This window comes from Centroberyx affinis, unplaced genomic scaffold (assembly GCF_046629955.1).
Source record: "Centroberyx affinis isolate AG114_WGS23_722 - 3 ecotype Tasmania unplaced genomic scaffold, CSIRO-AGI_Caff_v1 ptg005062l_1, whole genome shotgun sequence".
In the NCBI taxonomy this organism is placed as follows: Eukaryota; Metazoa; Chordata; class Actinopteri; order Beryciformes; family Berycidae; genus Centroberyx; species Centroberyx affinis.
This window is the reverse complement of record NW_027282497.1, coordinates 448,366-466,203: the sequence shown is the minus strand read 5'-3', so window position 1 is coordinate 466,203 and position 17,838 is coordinate 448,366. Positions and strand designations below refer to the sequence as shown.

Sequence of the window (17,838 nt, the reverse complement as noted above, 5' to 3'; positions counted from 1 at the left end):
CAGATAAGAGTGGTGGCAAACTGACAGATGCTTTCAACATCCAAAATGAATATGACAGCCACCTTGAAAAAAAAATTCAGCCTCGGTCGTACGGTAAATCCAGCTGCTGTGCTCCACATTCGCACTGAGTCCTGGTGGCGAGCATCTGAACTGCACCTGAAGCACTGTGTCATCCTACTTTTATCACACCCACCCATGCGGTTCGCTCGGAGCAGCGGCGCTCCCAGACTGACAGAGACAGAAAGCTGCTTAGGGGAGCGAGGGCTCGCTCACTGAACTGTACAGAGGCTGCAGGGCTTTCAGAGAGCCATAAAGAGCAGCTCTGTCACATTAATACCGGCATGGGGTCCTGGTCCTTCTCAGGCCACTCACTCTGACACATTTAGATGAACTTAGTGTCAGGCCCAGTGGTGCGCTGCAGTATGATGTCCCTTCAACGACTTACTGGAGATGACATTCAGCAGGAAATGATCAGAATGAAAGGAAATTATGAGGGATCATGTTGAACACGAGTGCGGCTTTGACCAGTCAGCTTTCATTAGATCATACAGACATGCTGAAATGGATGTCAATGAGTCACTTCAGTTTTCTGGATCAGTCAGTTCAAGGTTGATGCGTGGATTGTCTGTGCTACTAATGCACTAACAGTAGAATGGGGTCTGCTTTGACTGAAACAAAGATTGGTAACGCTTTATTTGGATGCTCCAATGTTGATTCTCAACTAACTGTCTATCAGGTGACAAAAAGTAGATGTTCAACAAAAGGTAACTTGCCTATTCACTACATTCCTACAGACTACGTAGAGACCCTAATCCTTTTTTAACCCTAACCCCTAAGGTTAACCATAACCCAGACATTGAATATTTAAAGACTACTTTTACTACTTTTGAGGGTCACCTGAAACTCAATAGACTTTTTAGTGACACACTATATTAAATTGATAGTTACTTGAGTGTCAGCATTGGACTATCCAAATGAAGCGTGACCCGGCCCTCTATCAGGTCAGCAGTGCCAGTGGACTGAGTGCCGAGCCTGTCATTCAACTTCAGAGAGGCTGCCCCGGACCACAAGGCTCGGAGCTGCACAAGTTATCTGCAGCATAATTAATGCGCACTGCTGGAAATTTTGGTCTGTCCTGTCTCTCGCTAATGATTACTTGCGGTAAGTTTGAGTGTGAATCTAGAATAATGAACAACTTTTACAGATGAATGCATATTTTTCCAGTTTTTATATAACAGCTGTCACTTTGATTAGTGAATCCTACATTCTGCCCAAAGACAAAGAAGAATAAGAGAAAGTTAAGATTTGCCTGTGCAACAGATGAACACAAATGGGATGAACACATTTGAAAAATGCTACAATTAATCTAAAGTATAATCAATTACAAATAAAAATCTTATCTAAAACAACTTGTATCCGTCATATGCCATATATCATTGGGGTCAGCAGGGACCTCTGGTGTTAATTAAACCAATTTCAGTTGATCATCTGTTATAACGCAAATTTTCACCATTTATTTTTCCGTTTCATTTACAACACATCCTGTGTGTCAGGGGAGGGTCGGCTGATTGGTTTTGTATTCCTGGTGCTCTTTTTCCACTGAACCCCAGTGCTATTTGTTATAATCAGACAGATTGGTGGACTTAATTATTCAAAATAGTCAAGATTTAATATTTGATATGGCATAACTTCACCTTTTCCTTAAGGGAAAGGAAATATGAGAGCGTCAAGGACAAAATGACCTGCACCAAGCAAATCTTTCTATTACTCTTCATGTCACTCTCCTATCTCATAATTTAGTCATGCAGAATGAGTTACAGATTAAATACAATGCACAGTTGATCCACCAATGATAATTTGAGGACCACTTTTCCTTCACTACAAAATTATGACATTGGGTATATGGAAGAACAAGGAGTAATTTACAATAGCCTTTCATGCCCGTTCACCGTCATGTTGCTTCCTATTGCATCATTAACGTTGTCATTGGCGAGTGTTGGGCTTGAATTGCTGCTCGGTCATGTTTCTGTTTTATGGTGTGACTTAAATTATGATTTTCCAGTCATCCCTGGTGGTGAGAGAGAGAGAGAGAGAGAGAGAGAGAGAGAGACCACATTATCCCCGGCATAGCAGTTTGAGTGAGAGGAGATAGATTTTATGTGCTCAGTGTGTGTTTATTTTGCGTTACAAACAACTCTCAGACTTGATTTATGCCCCTCCCCCCCTTTCACAGAAACCAAGCAGAACAAAGAAAGACGTCAGATCCTTAAGGGGAATGACAAAAATCAGCTGAGACCTGGTCATTAGCAGAATAAATATCAGCTGATTGTTGTTATTTCTGTATTTATAGTGACTTGACTGAGAGTAACCTGTAGTGACAATGGTAATCTATTAAACAGGTTAAACAAAAATCAGTATGACAGACCAATAGATTTTAAATATAGAGGATTGTGGACTTTGAGGGTTTCAGCTGTAACCTTTTGAGGTTAAAAAGCTTTTGGTGTTGGCGGAGGTTTCTTTAAGTGGCGATAACCGTTCTTCGGAGGTAAAAGCACCTTGGGGCTCAGTGGTGTATTAAACATGTCTATTCAAATAAGGTGTATATCTCTCTGGCACTAACCTGAATAAATAAAAGCGAAATGAAATAGCAAATCAGTGCCCTTCTGGTGGGACAGTGTTCAGCTCAGTAAGTAACAAGAAGCAACGGTTCATTTCCTTCTACCAACAATTAAAATACTTTTCATAATCCATCGTCATTCCCTCTCTGTTGTGCATTAGAGTGACTGAGTTTCCAGGAGTTAAGTGAGTTTTCAAAGGAGAACACAGTGGAATTGTACTTTTAATTTATGTAAAACCCAACTGAAAATTGATTGGTGGCACATGCCGGTCTGTTAAGCCTGCTTTCCAGTCACTTCAGGAAGCCGCACCACTAATTAACCAGGTTGATGCTGCCCTGGATTGACATCATTACTGGTCCCTCAGTACACATCTGACAAAGCCAGTAAACCAACATCCTCTCAGTAAGTCAACATCCTCTCTTGCCAGTTCAGAAACTGGAAATTGGCCAGAAGGGCCAGCGGATGTCAGTCCGGAGGGCCACTAACTTAATGGACCTGGCGCCTTTTTTAATGCTTCCAGGGGAACTGGTCCAAGATTCAGGTTTTATCACATAAATGGAGAGCTCTTGAAGCAACAACAACGTTTCTATGGCAGATAAAATGCCTTGTGTCATGTTATTTGGTCGAGACGCATTTCCTTTTGTACAACATACAGCTGTACAGTTGTTGAACAGAAAAGCCCATCAGTAGCCCCTCCAACAAAGAGATTCACAGTTGACCTGGTGTTATTGCAAATACTTCGTCTTCAGATGGTTAAAGTTTTGTGCCCCACACCCTGTTTTATACGCACCAGTGTCAATAATTTTGACGTTAACTTTGATTTTTGTTTAGTTTGAAGAACCCTTTTCTGAGCATTCTTAAGGGAAAAAATAAATAAAACATTTTTCTTACTATATTTTAGAAAGATTCAGAAAGTGAGTGAATGGTAAGGATCTGCTCATTTGAACTTCAAGCTTCATGCTTCAACTTCAGCTTTATGCTTTATTTTGTTGGGTAATCTTTTAAAATACAGGCCATTAATTACGTAGTAATGACTGTAAATAACTAAGTAATATCCAAGTAAAATAGATGTAATAACTATAGGGCATTAGAATGATTGATAATTACTGAATAATATACAAATTTAAAAAAAAGGTGCTTTTACCAGTAATTGTATTAGATATGCTATGTGCAATATTGCAAAAGGTTCTGGAGGTGAAAAATAAACTAGCTGAAAAAAGGCAGAAAGCTTCTGCGCACTGCCTCCATTGATTTATCTTCCACAGAGGGGAAGGACATTCATTACAGAAAGTGACTACACCTGTGCAGAAACAATCTAGCCCAGAACGAGCCTGGGCGGCCTGTAAAGGACATCAGGCAGAAGCCATCATAAATAACAGGAGCATTCAGAACCTATAGAATATATATTATACAAGTTATAGCTGTAAAGCAGCAGCAGGCTATAGGCCCTTTCTGGGGTTTCTGTTGTTATTTGTGTAGAGTTAGGAGAACGTTTGTATAGCTACATATGTGAATATTGTACATTGTCAGTATTGGCATGAAAAAACAGGTGTGGTAATGTTTCTCCTCTCTGGATGTTAAATCTGTCTTGTTCACTTGGTGTGAATTCATCCTCTGATGAAAGCTTAACAATTTTGTCAATAAATGTGAAATTTGCAATGGCGATAGTGCGCAGTAGCTTTCTTCCTTGTTGAAATAGTTTATCCTTCGCATCCAGCACTTTTCTAAATTTTCAAAAAGCTGCTGCAGTGCCACTTATTTAATACAATTACAGGTAAAAGCACCTTTTCTGACTTGTATATTACTCACAGTCATTATAATGCTACAACTAGTTATTACATTTTACTTATTACTTCCAGTCAGGCTACTGCGTAATTAATGATGTGTGGTGTGTAATTCAAAATAATACTCAATGTTTCTCCCTTTGTCTTCCTTTTCTTATATGTTCTACACACTGTTTCTGATGGAATAGTCATTCAACATCCAATTGGTTAATTCAGATTCACCCACATACATCCACACATACATTCATCCACATACTATACATCAGCAGATAAAATAACCTGTGAGGAAACAATAATGATTTTTCTAGGCCACCTGATGCTAGCAAGTACTAGCTAGTGCATCAAAAAGCCAATTTAGCTGTAATTTAGTGAACCAGCGATTAGCCTTTACTACTCTTCATTATTAGCATGAAAAAGTGTTAAGTTATTTAACACTTAAAGTTAAAGTTATTTAAATGTCATTATTACGACCTACTCTGCTATATTATCCAATCTCTGCTATTTTCCAGGACATAGCTAAAAGGCAGATGAAACATTGAAGTTTATGAAAGTAGAAGCTCATAGTACCAAGCTGAAATGTATTTTCGGTGAGATAGAACTTTTCATGTTTTTAAATATTTAATCCCAAAACATTCCTCTTTAAAAAAAACACCACACAACTGTAAAGTAACGTTCAAAGATAAAGAGTATGTAGAGAGCTCAAAGCGGTGCGTGCTCTTTGGGAAATGTCAGCCTGTGACCCTTGTGAACTTTCATGCTCTTAAGCTAAGATGCTGGAGAAACACTCAAATCCACGGTGAAAAAGATCACTTAGATCTATGCAATTTACATAGAAGAGAATGAAGATTGCATAGATCTAAGTGTGCAGAGGATCTTTGTGCACTGCACGCACATGAAATCAGCAAGATCTTCCTTCCATAGACGGTTGGAATTCATTTCCCCCTCTATTATCCATGTTTATCTTCATAATCTACCCTCCACTTTGGGAACTGAGCCAAATCGTCTAAGGCAGTCAACTCTGGCCAAGAATCCATTTTCCTTAAGTGTCATAGGCAAGACATAGGGAAGTGTTCAGATAAGGACAGTGGTATCTTATCCTCGTCACATCGATGGAAGATAGGTTCAAGAAATGGATGCTCCGTTTTTCGATGTGGCAAGATACCTTTATCCCTACCTGAATAGATTGTCTGCAACGCTCCATTTACCATCTGAGACATTCTCGTTGCTACATGCCACATTTCTGAAGCTACTTTCATTTGCCTTAGGACAAATACTAGCTGTGGTGAGCTATATGGGAGGGAATTTGTTCTGATTTGAGGTTTTTTGTGGATATCGAGTTTTCTTTGTAACTCTGTATCAGCAACTTGTTTAACAGAGGAAAGTAGCTTAGGTATTTAGCTATACACTTTATTACTATTTGAAAAATGTCAAATTCTGAGAACAAATCTATAAACTATCTCCATAATAGGTCATTTCAACACCATCCATCTGTAGCTATAAGGTGAAGAGCATAGGCTGGAGCTTATTACTAAAAAGCAGTGGGGTCTAGATATAGGCCACCCTCTCTTGAAGTGCTTCATGTTTGAGCCAACTGTAATCAGCACTGTTTATTCACTGGCCATCACTGTAATGAGGGCAAAAATCCTCCTTAAGCATCTATGGAGGATGTTAAGTAAAGCGATTCTGATTTTGGGCCTCTGCAGCCCATTGTTTACTCCCATCTGACTGTCCTCTATGTCCTTTGTCTTTGTGCCAGGTTTGGCCTTTGTTTACTGGGTGCGTTCCTGGGCCTGTGACCGTCTGCAAGTTGCGCAGGGAGCATAACTCAGAATAGGATATATGAGTGAGCAGCGGACGGGACTCTGAGTCTCAGTAGCCAAACTCACCAGAGACTCTGACTGCCCTTTCTGTCCACCTGTCTGTTTGGAAACAAACAAGATTAATGTGTTGTTGTCTGGGTTAGCGTGAGGTGGGAACCAATAGGAGGGATGGGATGAATACAAAAATAGAGGTAAAAAAAAATCAAAAAATGACAAAGATGTAGTGGAATTATGGAACAAAAGGGCCAAGATGTAACAGAGAGAGAATGGGAGTTCAAACGAAGGCAGGGTGTGGTGAAAGCCCCAGTCTGGTGGGATTCACATTGTGTATGTCCATATAGACTGTTGAGGGTTATGAGAGGTTTTTTTTGCAAGCTTCCTTTTCCAATTTAACCCAAAATACAGTACAAATTTACCTGCACCCCATGATTTAGTTCAGTGGTTCTCAACCTTTTTGGCCTTAAAAGAAAGTGTTGCCTACTCTCGACCCTCCATCACAGCCTGCTATGCAGAGTGGTGAACAGTTCAACCAAAGAATGATTTTCCCTTTTCAGGTCATTTTATCTGATTAATTATCAGGTTCTATCTGCCTTCAGGATAGTTCAGAAATATTGAGCTAAATGGAGATGGGGCATTTTGTTTTAGAAATTACAGACTAAGAATATAACACCACACAGATGTTAATAGGCACTCATAGAATAGGTTTATATGACTAATTCAGTTTTGACGAAATCGCCCTTATAATTAACCTTATTATTCCAAGGTCACATACTGCTTTTCTCACAAGAAAACTCAGAAAAAAAGACATAATAATACATTTGTAGTAGTAGTAGTAGTAGTACATAGTAGAAATATGTTTTTTTTCCTATCCCATAAATCATCTCACGACACCCTCAAAATAATCTCGACCCCCAGGTTGAGAAACATTGATTTAGGTTTTTGTGTCAGGGCATTTTGTTTACATTTACTATAGTTTGTTTGTTTTTTTGGATTTCTGTTTGCATTTCAAGTGTTGTGTCTTTACGAGAGAAGTCGTTTGAAGGTTATAATGTGTGACAGGTTGCCTCTGGAAACAACTGAAGATCTCGCTCTCCCCCTCACTCTCTGTACGTGCTGGAGCGTACCAGATGTGTGTGTCTGTGTGTTTATGTGTGCATGCGCATGCATTTGCATCATTACCTGTGTTTGTGTTTGTCTCTAGAGATCACTCCATCATCCAGACCTTCCTACATACATTTGGCATCTATATTTCCTCTCTGCTCTCCTTTCCTCAGTGGTTTTTGCCTAGTTACTATTCACCGCATGCCTCTGGCCAAAACATTTTCACACAACAGTGGGCTCATCTCCCACATATCTATCATTTTAATGGTTGTTTGTCCGATAGGGAAACAGGGTCTAACAGGGGAGAGCTATTAGCAAGGTCACCTATGGCCCATCATAAGGTCCAATGAAAACTGAGGAAGTAAATTAGTGGCCAAGAGAGAGTGAGAGAGAGAGAGAGAGAGAGAGAGAGAGAGAGAGAGAGGGGGGAAGAAATAGAGAGGAAAAGGCGTGGAGCGCTAGATAGAAGCGCTCCTTGCTTGTCTTTCTGTCTCACCTTGGTGTTGATGCCAATTTGTCAGTCTCCTTTGGCAAACAAGCGCTGTCCCCATGAGCCAGATCTCTGGAAGGGACACCCACATTCATACTTTGCATGTAGATTGCCTCAGCCAAACCAAACTGAAACAACAAATGCTTCTCTGCTGCCCTCTTGTGGTTTCCCACTTTTGTGCATCTCTCACATGGGTCTCGCCTCCAGAGTGAAATGAATGACTAGTTTCTGAAATTCTGCATTGTTAAGGGGTTGTTCAAGAGTCAAAGTTCACTAGAGTTATCAAAATCAGTTTTTATAGATATCTGTTTCCTCCTGAAAAGTCTGTTTACCAAGGAAAAATCAACTATAAAGAAACTTGTTTATTTGAACTCAATAGCACTTGAAATGTTAATAACATTTTATGCAGAATTACAATTAGAAAAGAAATGAATACACAAGAACTGAAATTGTATAAAAACATAGTATCTTGGATACCTCTAGTCTAGACATAGCTTAAAAAAAAAATCAATACAAAAACATGAACATGTAAACATTTTGTGAAACACAACTCAATGTCAGAACTTTTTTTGTGAAACTTTACAGAAAATATACAGTTTGCTGCTATTTTCCTCAGCCACTGGGGCTCTGAATAATGGTCCATTACAACAAGGCTATCACTTACCACTGTCATGGTTTAAATTACAAGATACTGCCTCCAAGTATAATGTTATGTTATGAGTGCAGTGGGAATTAGCTGCCGTTCTTGGTTTTATTTCTTATTTTATAATCAAAGTATAAGCTAACTAAAACCATTCTTATCTCAGTGCGGGTTCTAAACCTTTGTATTTTACAATACAAATAATAAGATGAAGTTTTAGTGGACTTATACCACACCTGCATAGTATGTACCTTTTGTTTGTCTATTCATTTTTTATATCTATTGTCCAACTAAACTGCACTAAATCAAGGTGAAGGTGTCCCCTCGTCTCTGCTCTGGCTCCCGCTCTAGACTCTGCTGTGTGGGCTCCACCTTCGAGGTGCAGTTTCTGAGTCCATCTCTCAGCTCCGACAGCTGTTGAGCGTGGCTGGAGAGGGTCCCATTGAATTGGGACAGTAGCCCATCCGACTGTCTCTCCAGCTCCTCCCTGATTCTCTCCAGGTCCTCCGTCATGTGATTCAGGCCCTTACACCGGTCCTCCACATTTGCAACACGCCCTCCTACCTCGATCACCTTCTTCTGGACCCCCAGCGCTGTGCTCCGGCAGCCCTGCACCTCCCCAGCTAGCCGCCTCTTCATCTCTTGCAGCTCACCCTTAAGTCGGGTCAGTCTGCGCTCCCCGGCCCCAAGCATGGACGCCTGCCGTCCCACCAGCTGGACCACTCCCTTCATCTGCTGGGCTAGACGCGTCTCTCTCTCATGCCAGGTGCTGTTAGCGTAACCCACCTGGTGGACCACCGTCCCCACAGAGTCCTGAAGACCTTTCAGGGTGCGGTTGACAGAGCGGACATTGAACTTGAGGATTGTGAGCTCTCCCTGGATGGAGGAGTCTCCCTCTGCTCCTCCCTGTTGGTCCCTGAGGGCCAGATGGTTCAGGAGGTTCTGCAGTGTGGTGTTGAGGCTGTTCAAACGGTCAACCTGCATGTCCAACATCCCCTTCACATTCTCCTCCTCTGCCAGGTTGACACTTGATGCAGCAGCGTCGCCCTGGATGGAAGAAGGGGTTGAAGGGGAGGAGCAGGAGGAAGAGCAGAGAACCTCTAGGCTGCTCAGGTGCTTCTGCACTCGGTCCACATCCATCTCCAGCCTCCCTCTGAGGGACTCCAGCTCTGTCTCCAGGGTGGGAACAGCGTGGCCCTCCAGCAGGGCGGGGGCAGTGACGTTTCCCAGCTCTTCCACAGCCATCAGCAAACGGCCCTCCAGAGCCTTCAGCTTCCCCTCCAGTCTGTCCTCCAGGCCCGTCTCACTTCTCCGTCCCGTCTCACCACTTTTCATCTTCCCAGTCAGGTTGAGCTTGGCCTCTACATACCCCAGCCGTCCCTCCAGCATGCCCTCTATGTGGTCCTTGTGTCCACCCAGCTCCACCCTCAGGTGCCCCTGGGACTGGTTGAGGCCTGCCACTGACATTTCCAGCAGCTGCACCCTCTCAGCCAGACCATTCGTTCTACCACAGCAGCTGTCTGAATCCTTCAGACCATGGATCTGTGCCTGGAGGTTTCCCAGCTCTGTCCTCAAGCCTGTGGTGCTGCCCTCCATGGCCTGCTCCATCTGCTCCTGCCTTTCACCTTGCTCCCTCTGGCACTGACGACGCACTTCCCCAGCTTTCTCCTCACATCGGCCCTCTGTGCTCTCTACGCGCTTCTCAAACCCACCCAGGATCTCTGCCCTGGCTCCACTCAGCTTGGCATCCGCCAACTTCTCCATAGCCTTCTGGGTGTCTCCCCCCAGAGTGCCAGTGGAGCCTGATCCTACCCCTACCCCACTCGACAGCTTCTTCAATGCTCCATCATGACCCATCACTGTTGCTCTGAGTTCCTGCAGCTCTGCTGTCTTGGCTTGCAGCTCTGCCTTGAGCTCCTCCACCCTCCCGCTCAGTTCCCCCAGGCCTGGAAACACATGTCTACCATCCAGACCCTCGGCCTCGGGGTCTCCGGCAGGGATGTCCCCGAAGCCTACAGTGGAGTGACTGGAGGCCAGCGCCGGAGCAGGAACGGGACCAGGGGCAGCGGAGAGCAGAGCAGAGAGCATCCTGTTGGCGTCTTCTCTCAGTGAGGCTCGTAGTCCGTCCTCCAGTCCATTCACGGTTCCCCTCAGGGTCTCGAGTCCCTGGTTCAGACGTCGCACGTCCTCCTCCATTCGATCCAGACGCTCCTCTGTCTCGCTGTCTACAGCCTGGCCTAAAGAGACAGGGAACAGCTGTTTACACTGGCACAGACAAAGAATACACTTTATCTTCATTTGCACAAAGCTGGTTAGACTTTGAACATTGTTCAAAATGAATTAGTTTGATCAGTAACATTAAAAACTTTCTTTAAAAGAGTCACATTGTCATTACAAATCACTAATGTGATTATAGGACATAACTTAATAATAATAATAAAAAAAACCCAATGATTTTCCCTCTGACCCTAATGCATTTTGAATGGGTTTCATGGGTACTTGCATCATGGAACTTACTCAGTGCCTAAAGGACCATTTCAGCATTTAATTCCAAAACAAACACAATAAACATAATAAAAAGAGGAGACATTTAAATCAAATGTTTTTATATTAGAAATACAGTGATAATAAGTTTTGATCATCAAAATGTCAACTCTTTATGTGGCTATATTTTGTTATTATAAAAATAAGATAAGTATTTGGTCTCACCTTCAGCCTCTTCACCCCCAGAAGGGGGAGCTGTTTCCTCTGGGACGTGTTCCTCAGGCCCATGACTGTGCTCATGTTCCTGCTCATGTTCTTGGTCTTGCTCTTGCTCTTGCTCTTGCTCTTGCTCTTGCTCTTGCTCGTGCTCGTGCTCGTGCTCGTGCTCGTGCTCTGTGTGATGTGGTTCCTGGTGGTCTGGCATTGGCTCTGGCTCAGAGGGATAAGGCTCAAAGGAGGTGTCTGGGTAGGGGGAGGACATCGGGGGCCCAAAGTGACGCATGGGGTAAGAGTGAATACTGGCGGGAGGTCCTTTGGGTTGACTCCATGGGTTGGCTTTCACAACAGCATTAATGGGTGGACCCTTGAACATCGGACCCTTGAACATTGGACCCTTAAACATCGGACCCTTGTACTGTGGGCCCTTGAACTGAGGCCCCTTAAACTGTAGGCCTTTGAATGGTGGGCCCTTGAACGGTGGCATCATTTTCATGGGGTGTTGGTAAGCTGGAGGTCCCTCCATACAGCCGTAGCCAGAGTATCCTGGGCAGCAACGCCACTCCAGCTCTGTGACAGTTTTATGTGCCACCTTGTAGATTGGTTTGTACATCAGACGATACCTGAGGGGGTCAACCAACCATCAGTTAGAAACTGAGATACATTGTTACTTGACAGGCATATTTTTTCACACATATTCCCAGAAGTGGCAGAAATAACCTTTTTCTTTCATGACAAAGCAGGCTATCAGGGCTATATATCAAAATAATATAATGAGATGTGGTTCACTTACAGGAGAGTTGGACATTTCTGACCCCAGGAACACTTGTTGTACTCAGCCTTTACAAAGGGGGCTGTCCCATCCTGCACGGTGAAGGACACTGTCTTTTCAACCACATAGGCACAGTGGTTCCTTCCAGAGAGCAGAAGAAGAGGACAGATTAGAGGTGTGACACAGAGATGTGATTTCTCCCTGGCTTTAAAATACAAAACTCTGCCAAAGCAAAGTAAGATTTTAATTAAGATAGAGAGAGAGATCACTTACTTGTGTCTGCTGGTGGGTTTCTCTGGATCATGGTGTTGACTGGGCCCAGCCTTATAGGGGTTATACTGGAATGGTCTGTAGAACTTGGTTTCGACCAGTGACAAAAAAAGTGTCACGACAACAAAGTGACTCAAAGCCATCACAAAATGCATTGTGGTATATCCACTTGTTAAAATTCCAAAGCTTAGGGAAAGGAAGCTTCAAACGGAGATAAAAGTGATCTCACAGAAGAAAAAATATGCCTCCGTAAAGGGCAAGCTCTCCTTGAAAATAAAATATCCTAAATATTCTAATCCATCCACTTGATGTGAAAATGATTGAAATTCCAGGTCTCTGACAAAACAGGATATCACAAAACAGCAGTACAACCTTTGGGCTGTGAACAAATGCTATAAAGAAGAGTGCCACCCTGTGAATGTTGACCCTGATGCTGGCTTTGGGTGTGGTGGACTCTGTCAGAGTGACAACAGTCCACTGTGAGTTTGGGGGACTACTGACACCACTAATAGGGTCCCACTGGCACCATCTGCATATCTCCTCCCACTCACCCTCCTCAAAGTAACACCAGTGTGACACCGGGGGAGCGGGGAGAGACCTACCTTCGCAGTCAGTGTTATTTCTGTAGTATTTCTGTAGTATTAAACTCTATAGAAATCCCTTCTGTATGATACATCTAGTTTGACAGCGACCTCTACCAATCAGTGCTGAGGCTAAAGCCTGAGCAACTTTCCCATGGTGACATCATTGCAAAATAGAGAGGAAATAATAACTACCTCAAGAGCTTCAAACTGTACACTGTGCCTCGTCCCAAAATAAACTGTCTATTTTCAGTACATTAGTGTAATGGTGGAAATGAAAAAGGGTTTTAATGTTTATTTGATGCAATCCAAGCATGAAGAATTAGGGCTGGAATACATGAGCAACATTTTGAGCTAAGGTGGGTGAGAAATGTTGCCAGCAACATTCACAATCATAGTTGCTGGCTTAACCATAACATATTACATGCTACAACTTTTTCATGTCAGACTGAATAGTAATAATGTTCCTGTGGTTTTAATGTTCCTGTGTGTTTTGGGATGGCTTGGCGGTCTTTCCTTCTCTAGTGCCAAATCCGTTGCACATCTTGGGGTTTTTCACTTCACACACTGACTCAGACTCTCTCCAAACCTAACAGCAAACCTCCAGGAGTGGGAACAAATAAAAACAAATAGCCTGTGTGTTGAAACCCGCACACCCAGGCCTCCGAGTGCCTTGCCCCTCAAACCAACACACCCATTCACAACACAAGTCTTTGTACAGTAGAATTAGCTCACTACAGAGAGCAAGGCTAACCTGGCAGCATCTGATATAACTTAGCCAGGCCGCTTTTCACTAAAAAGCCATTTAAGAAGATATTTATGTCAGCACAATATTGTTCACATGAATTGGATGTATTCAATGTAATCAACTTATCAGCTTCAGCTAGTTTTTGGAGGACAAACTGAACTGTATTGGGAATGAAAGCAAAACCCTTCAAATTAAGCCTGTACTACAACAAAGCTTTTTAAAAGCTTTAAACATTTTTGTAATTGAATAGAGAACCAATCTGGTCCTTTATTGTGTAACCTTGGTGAAAAGAAGGACAGCATCAGAAAGAGTATGCATTTCCCTTACAAGGTAAAACTGTACCTCAACATTATACATTTCACAAAGTTGAGTGTGTGGTTGTGCAGAGAGTTGTCCAAAGGAAAGTGGCCCAGGTCAGAGCAAACAAAGTACCACAATTTCTATTTATCATCGAAGGACGTTTCAACCACAAAAGCCTTTTTTTTGTGGGTCTGTGGTTTTGAGCATCTGAAATGGTTTGGGTGATTTCAGCATTAGTTAGGACCACCGTTTATCCCAGAAATCCTTGAAATTATTTATTGCTTGGCCTGGAGTCTGCTGGAACAGAAGTAACATTGTATCCATTATTTCAGAGGGATCTTTTGATTGGTCCTTGTTAAAAGGCCATTTCCTGTATCCTGTTTGTACCAGGACCCACCTCTTTTACCTGGGAACGCCCTGTGTGTGTGTGTGTGTGTGTGTGTGTGTGTGTGTAGCTGTGTGTTACATATTCCCCCCTCAGCTCCTTAACCCCTTGCTTTGTAAACAAGCTCTCATTGTATCATGTGAAACATACTGCAGAACACACAGAATCGAGGCTCAGGCTTTCTGGTTCTGCCAAACAAGTGCAGCTTTCTTCTGCCGGCCAGCGGCAGCTCCACCCAGACTTTTCCCTGAATGGCATCACAGTGCTTCAGCTGTTTCAGCTTCCACTCACCTGCCCATCGTGACGCTTACATCAGACGTAAGCTGTTCGCGCGCCTCTCATCAGAGCCACATTATGAACAGGGTGAGGCTTCATTCGCCTGGAAAAAAGTGAAGAATCCAATAAACGGGAAAAAAAATTGGGTGGGTTAGCACTATGAAAATGTCTGTGTCTGTATCTGTGTGCACATAAATCAATACACCATATGTGCTTGTATGGAAGTCTATGCACCATAGGTGTGTTTACATTTTTGATTATCCCATTCCCCTTTTCTCCATGTCTGTTTGATTTTAACACCAATGGTCCACATTCTGAGCCTGCTTGTAAATCCTTTTAAGTAGGTTTTATGTTTTCATCAAAGTCAATGTGGGACTACACTGTATGGCACTGGCAGTGCTTGACTGACAGACCTGGTTCAAATTGTATTTGCAAATAATTTTTTAGCATTTTGATTTAGCCTGCTTGGTGTAACAGATGGGTTGAGTTTGCCACACAATATGATACAAGGAGTAACGTTAAGACTTTTTAAATATTTTCCTGATGCAGTAAACTCTATTCATCCAATACTACATGCTTGTTAAAACGGCTATGAATTATTGTCAAGTACTATATAACCCAAGTCTGTTCATCGGCTTTGGCTTATTCCAGAGGTTTCTGAAAATGTTACTTCATCAACAGTTTTGAAAATAACCTTACAGGGAGAAAAATGCACCACAATATGTGTCAACATGCAAAAAGAAAGAACCAAAGTAGCTAATATTTGTCAAATAAATGAAATTGTTGGAGAGTTCAAGGAGAAAATGTTGGAGGGTTAGAAACCACTTTAAGTCTTGTTTGTTTTGCAGCAGTGTGGGTATGTTTTAGAGTGGCCTATATCCGCTGTTGTATGTTCACATCCATGTGAAAGAACAAACAGGAGTAATTGGCTCTTCACAGACCTGAACCTTGTTTCCTTTGCTGGAACACACCTATTTATTTAAGTTTATGAAATGTGCCTTTATGTGCTTTTTAAGATTGTCTCTGTTTCAATTCAATTCAATCTTTTAGGACAATTCTGAGTGAGTGGAAGCTCTTTCTTTGGCACATATGAAAATGAATTCATTTTGAGGCATTAACATCTTGAGAAAACAGTCATTTAGTAAGACAAATGTTGGCATGAGCAAACCTAATTTGGTGGCCACATGTGGAGGCAGAGGTCAGCGGCACACTTCACACTTGGCCAAGAGGTTGAGTGTGTTTGCGCTGGCAGAGCTCATGGCACTGTGCACACATCTGGAGACCGCAACACACACACACACACACACACACACACACTCCACCCCACTTTGCCCTAGAAGGCACATCATTTACATCTGTATGGCATTAGTTTTTAAGTTTTAATACGCTTTATTTTTTTTACTCAAAATCGGTTGTCAAAGTCTCCTATTTTCCTCCATCCTTGATTTTAATAATAATCCTTCATGCTACTGTATTTGAGCTGGATAAATAGGCCAACGTGATTTACTTTTGCTTGTAAGTGTGATAAAACACTGAACAGTGTCCATAGCTACTACCCAAATTCCTGAATACCAACATACAGTATCTGACACTGTTGACAGAGTGAGACTGCCACCTTGTGTTATAGTGTTTGGATGTGGAGGGGAGAACACTGAACGCCCTCAAGTGACACCACAGTTTCTACTTTCTCTCCCCAAATTCTTAATCTCGTTTCTTGAATTAATCAACAGCAGCAAACATTGAATAAACTAGTTACTACTAAATAATAAACTATTAGCGCCACCTCTTGGCCAAAGTGATATAATAGTTAACGTTTGGTCTAAAAGTAGTGTAAGTCTCTGGATCATTCTGAAATGAGCCAAAAAAAAAACAAAAAAAAAACGAGTGTGGTTGGAAAAGAATTCCATAGTTAAACAGTAAAACAAAAGGCAGCCGCTCAGCGTAAACCTCCAAAGTATACTATTAATATTTGAGGCTCTTTGATGTTCTCTCCTGTGGAAACTATTAATTCAAGGGGTCCCTTTCATCTTTTAGTGCTCTAACCAGGCCAAATGTGCCCATGCTTAAAGTTTAAGATGAACCCCAATGCTCAATGTTTTTTTTTTTCTTTCAGAAACAACTGCAGGAACTCCACTCATGCCCACTTCCTGGCAATTAAACTTGAGTCTAGTCCGCTGGGTGTGTGTAATCCCATGTGGTGTTCTGCGACCAATGTTTTGAAAAGTCAGACTCGAGGCAGCAATTGAGGCAGCAACTACCAGTGGTGAATGAGAAGATCACTGGGAGTGATTCAGGCATTGATTGTAAGAGGATGTGGGAGAAGATGTGACAGACTGTTATTTAGTGTGCAGTCACTTCATATAAGCATCAGTCACATGACGTAGCATGAAAACCAGTAGGGAGCTCTTCCTTGGATCCGTTCTGGTCAGCTATGATGCTACAAAACCCAGAGGGACCCAGAGAGCCACACCCTCTAGCCCAAACTGTCTTATTGCTGTTAATGTAAGCAGGGCTGTAGCTAGGAATTATGGGCCCTATGAGGTGACTCTATGGGCCCCCCTCCACTTTCCTCTCATCCCCGCACTGACAGTATTCCATCTATGATAATCTGTGTCTACCCATCCACAACTCAAACACACCTCCACACATTCATTTACTGATCAATTACTGGATACAGCCCTAATTGAGATAGCGCTAATCTTCCGTATTCAAAATCTGTCGAGGTAGGGAGGACAACTTTGTTTCAGTCTGCACAGGAAACACCTAGACACATTTTTATTCCTGCTTGTCCCAGACAACACAACAGTTGCTGTATCATATTTTTCAGAAAGTTTTACTTGTTTGCAATTTTGTCGACTTCAACCAAACCCTGTTTCAAAACCGGTGCAGTGTGAAATAAAAATATAAAATATTTATAATTATACACTTGAGAACCACAAAAGGCATTTCAGGCCAGACTCCTTAGGGACCCTGCCTCAGCTTTCCCCCATTACAGCGCCTCAGACTGCAGGCAGCGGCTATAAACCCACCTAAACTCAGTTTGCCATTCTTTTAAGACTTCTTTTTATGTCTTTATGGCATAAATTGAAATTGAATGTACCTCAGGTGCAGTAGTATCAAACTGATGTAAGTTATATGAAGATAGGATATTATCATAAAAAAACCGAATTAGGCTAGTGCTTTTCTGAATGTATGATTGATTTTTGTTAATATTGGTGGTTTCGCGCCCTATGATGAACACCAACTGAGGTCATAGTTTACCCAACTTTTTTATTTGCAGCTATCAGTTATTGTAAGACAAAATGTGGTTAGTGCTGGGCATAATAAGATCACTCCATGGGTCGCTGTGAAAT

At 42.3% G+C, this 17,838-nt stretch overlaps 1 protein-coding gene across 1 annotated transcript; it reads right to left on the bottom strand.

The window, feature by feature from the left end:
* Positions 1-8,679: 8,679 nt before the first annotated feature.
* Positions 8,680-12,350, bottom strand: emilin3a (elastin microfibril interfacer 3a). Its single transcript, XM_071545832.1, has 4 exons — positions 12,199-12,350; positions 11,947-12,066; positions 11,163-11,776; positions 8,680-10,690 (listed from the first exon to the last, which is right to left on the bottom strand). Exons 1-4 carry the CDS (start codon positions 12,348-12,350, stop codon positions 8,754-8,756), a joined length of 2,823 nt encoding a protein of 940 aa, XP_071401933.1. The 3' UTR covers positions 8,680-8,753.
* Between the last annotated feature and the right edge of the window lie 5,488 nt (positions 12,351-17,838).

What these genes read in the sequence shown, in the direction of transcription:
- emilin3a (XM_071545832.1), bottom strand. Translation starts at nt 12,350, where the DNA reads ATGCATTTTGTGATGGCTTTGAGTCACTTTGTTGTCGTGACACTTTTT. An exon ending in CAGAAATGTCCAACTCTCCT is followed by an intron (nt 11,777 to 11,946) that starts GTAAGTGAACCA and finishes TGACCCCCTCAG; the next exon opens with GTATCGTCTGATGTACAAAC. An exon ending in TGGGGGTGAAGAGGCTGAAG is followed by an intron (nt 10,691 to 11,162) that starts GTGAGACCAAAT and finishes CTGTCTCTTTAG; the next exon opens with GCCAGGCTGTAGACAGCGAG.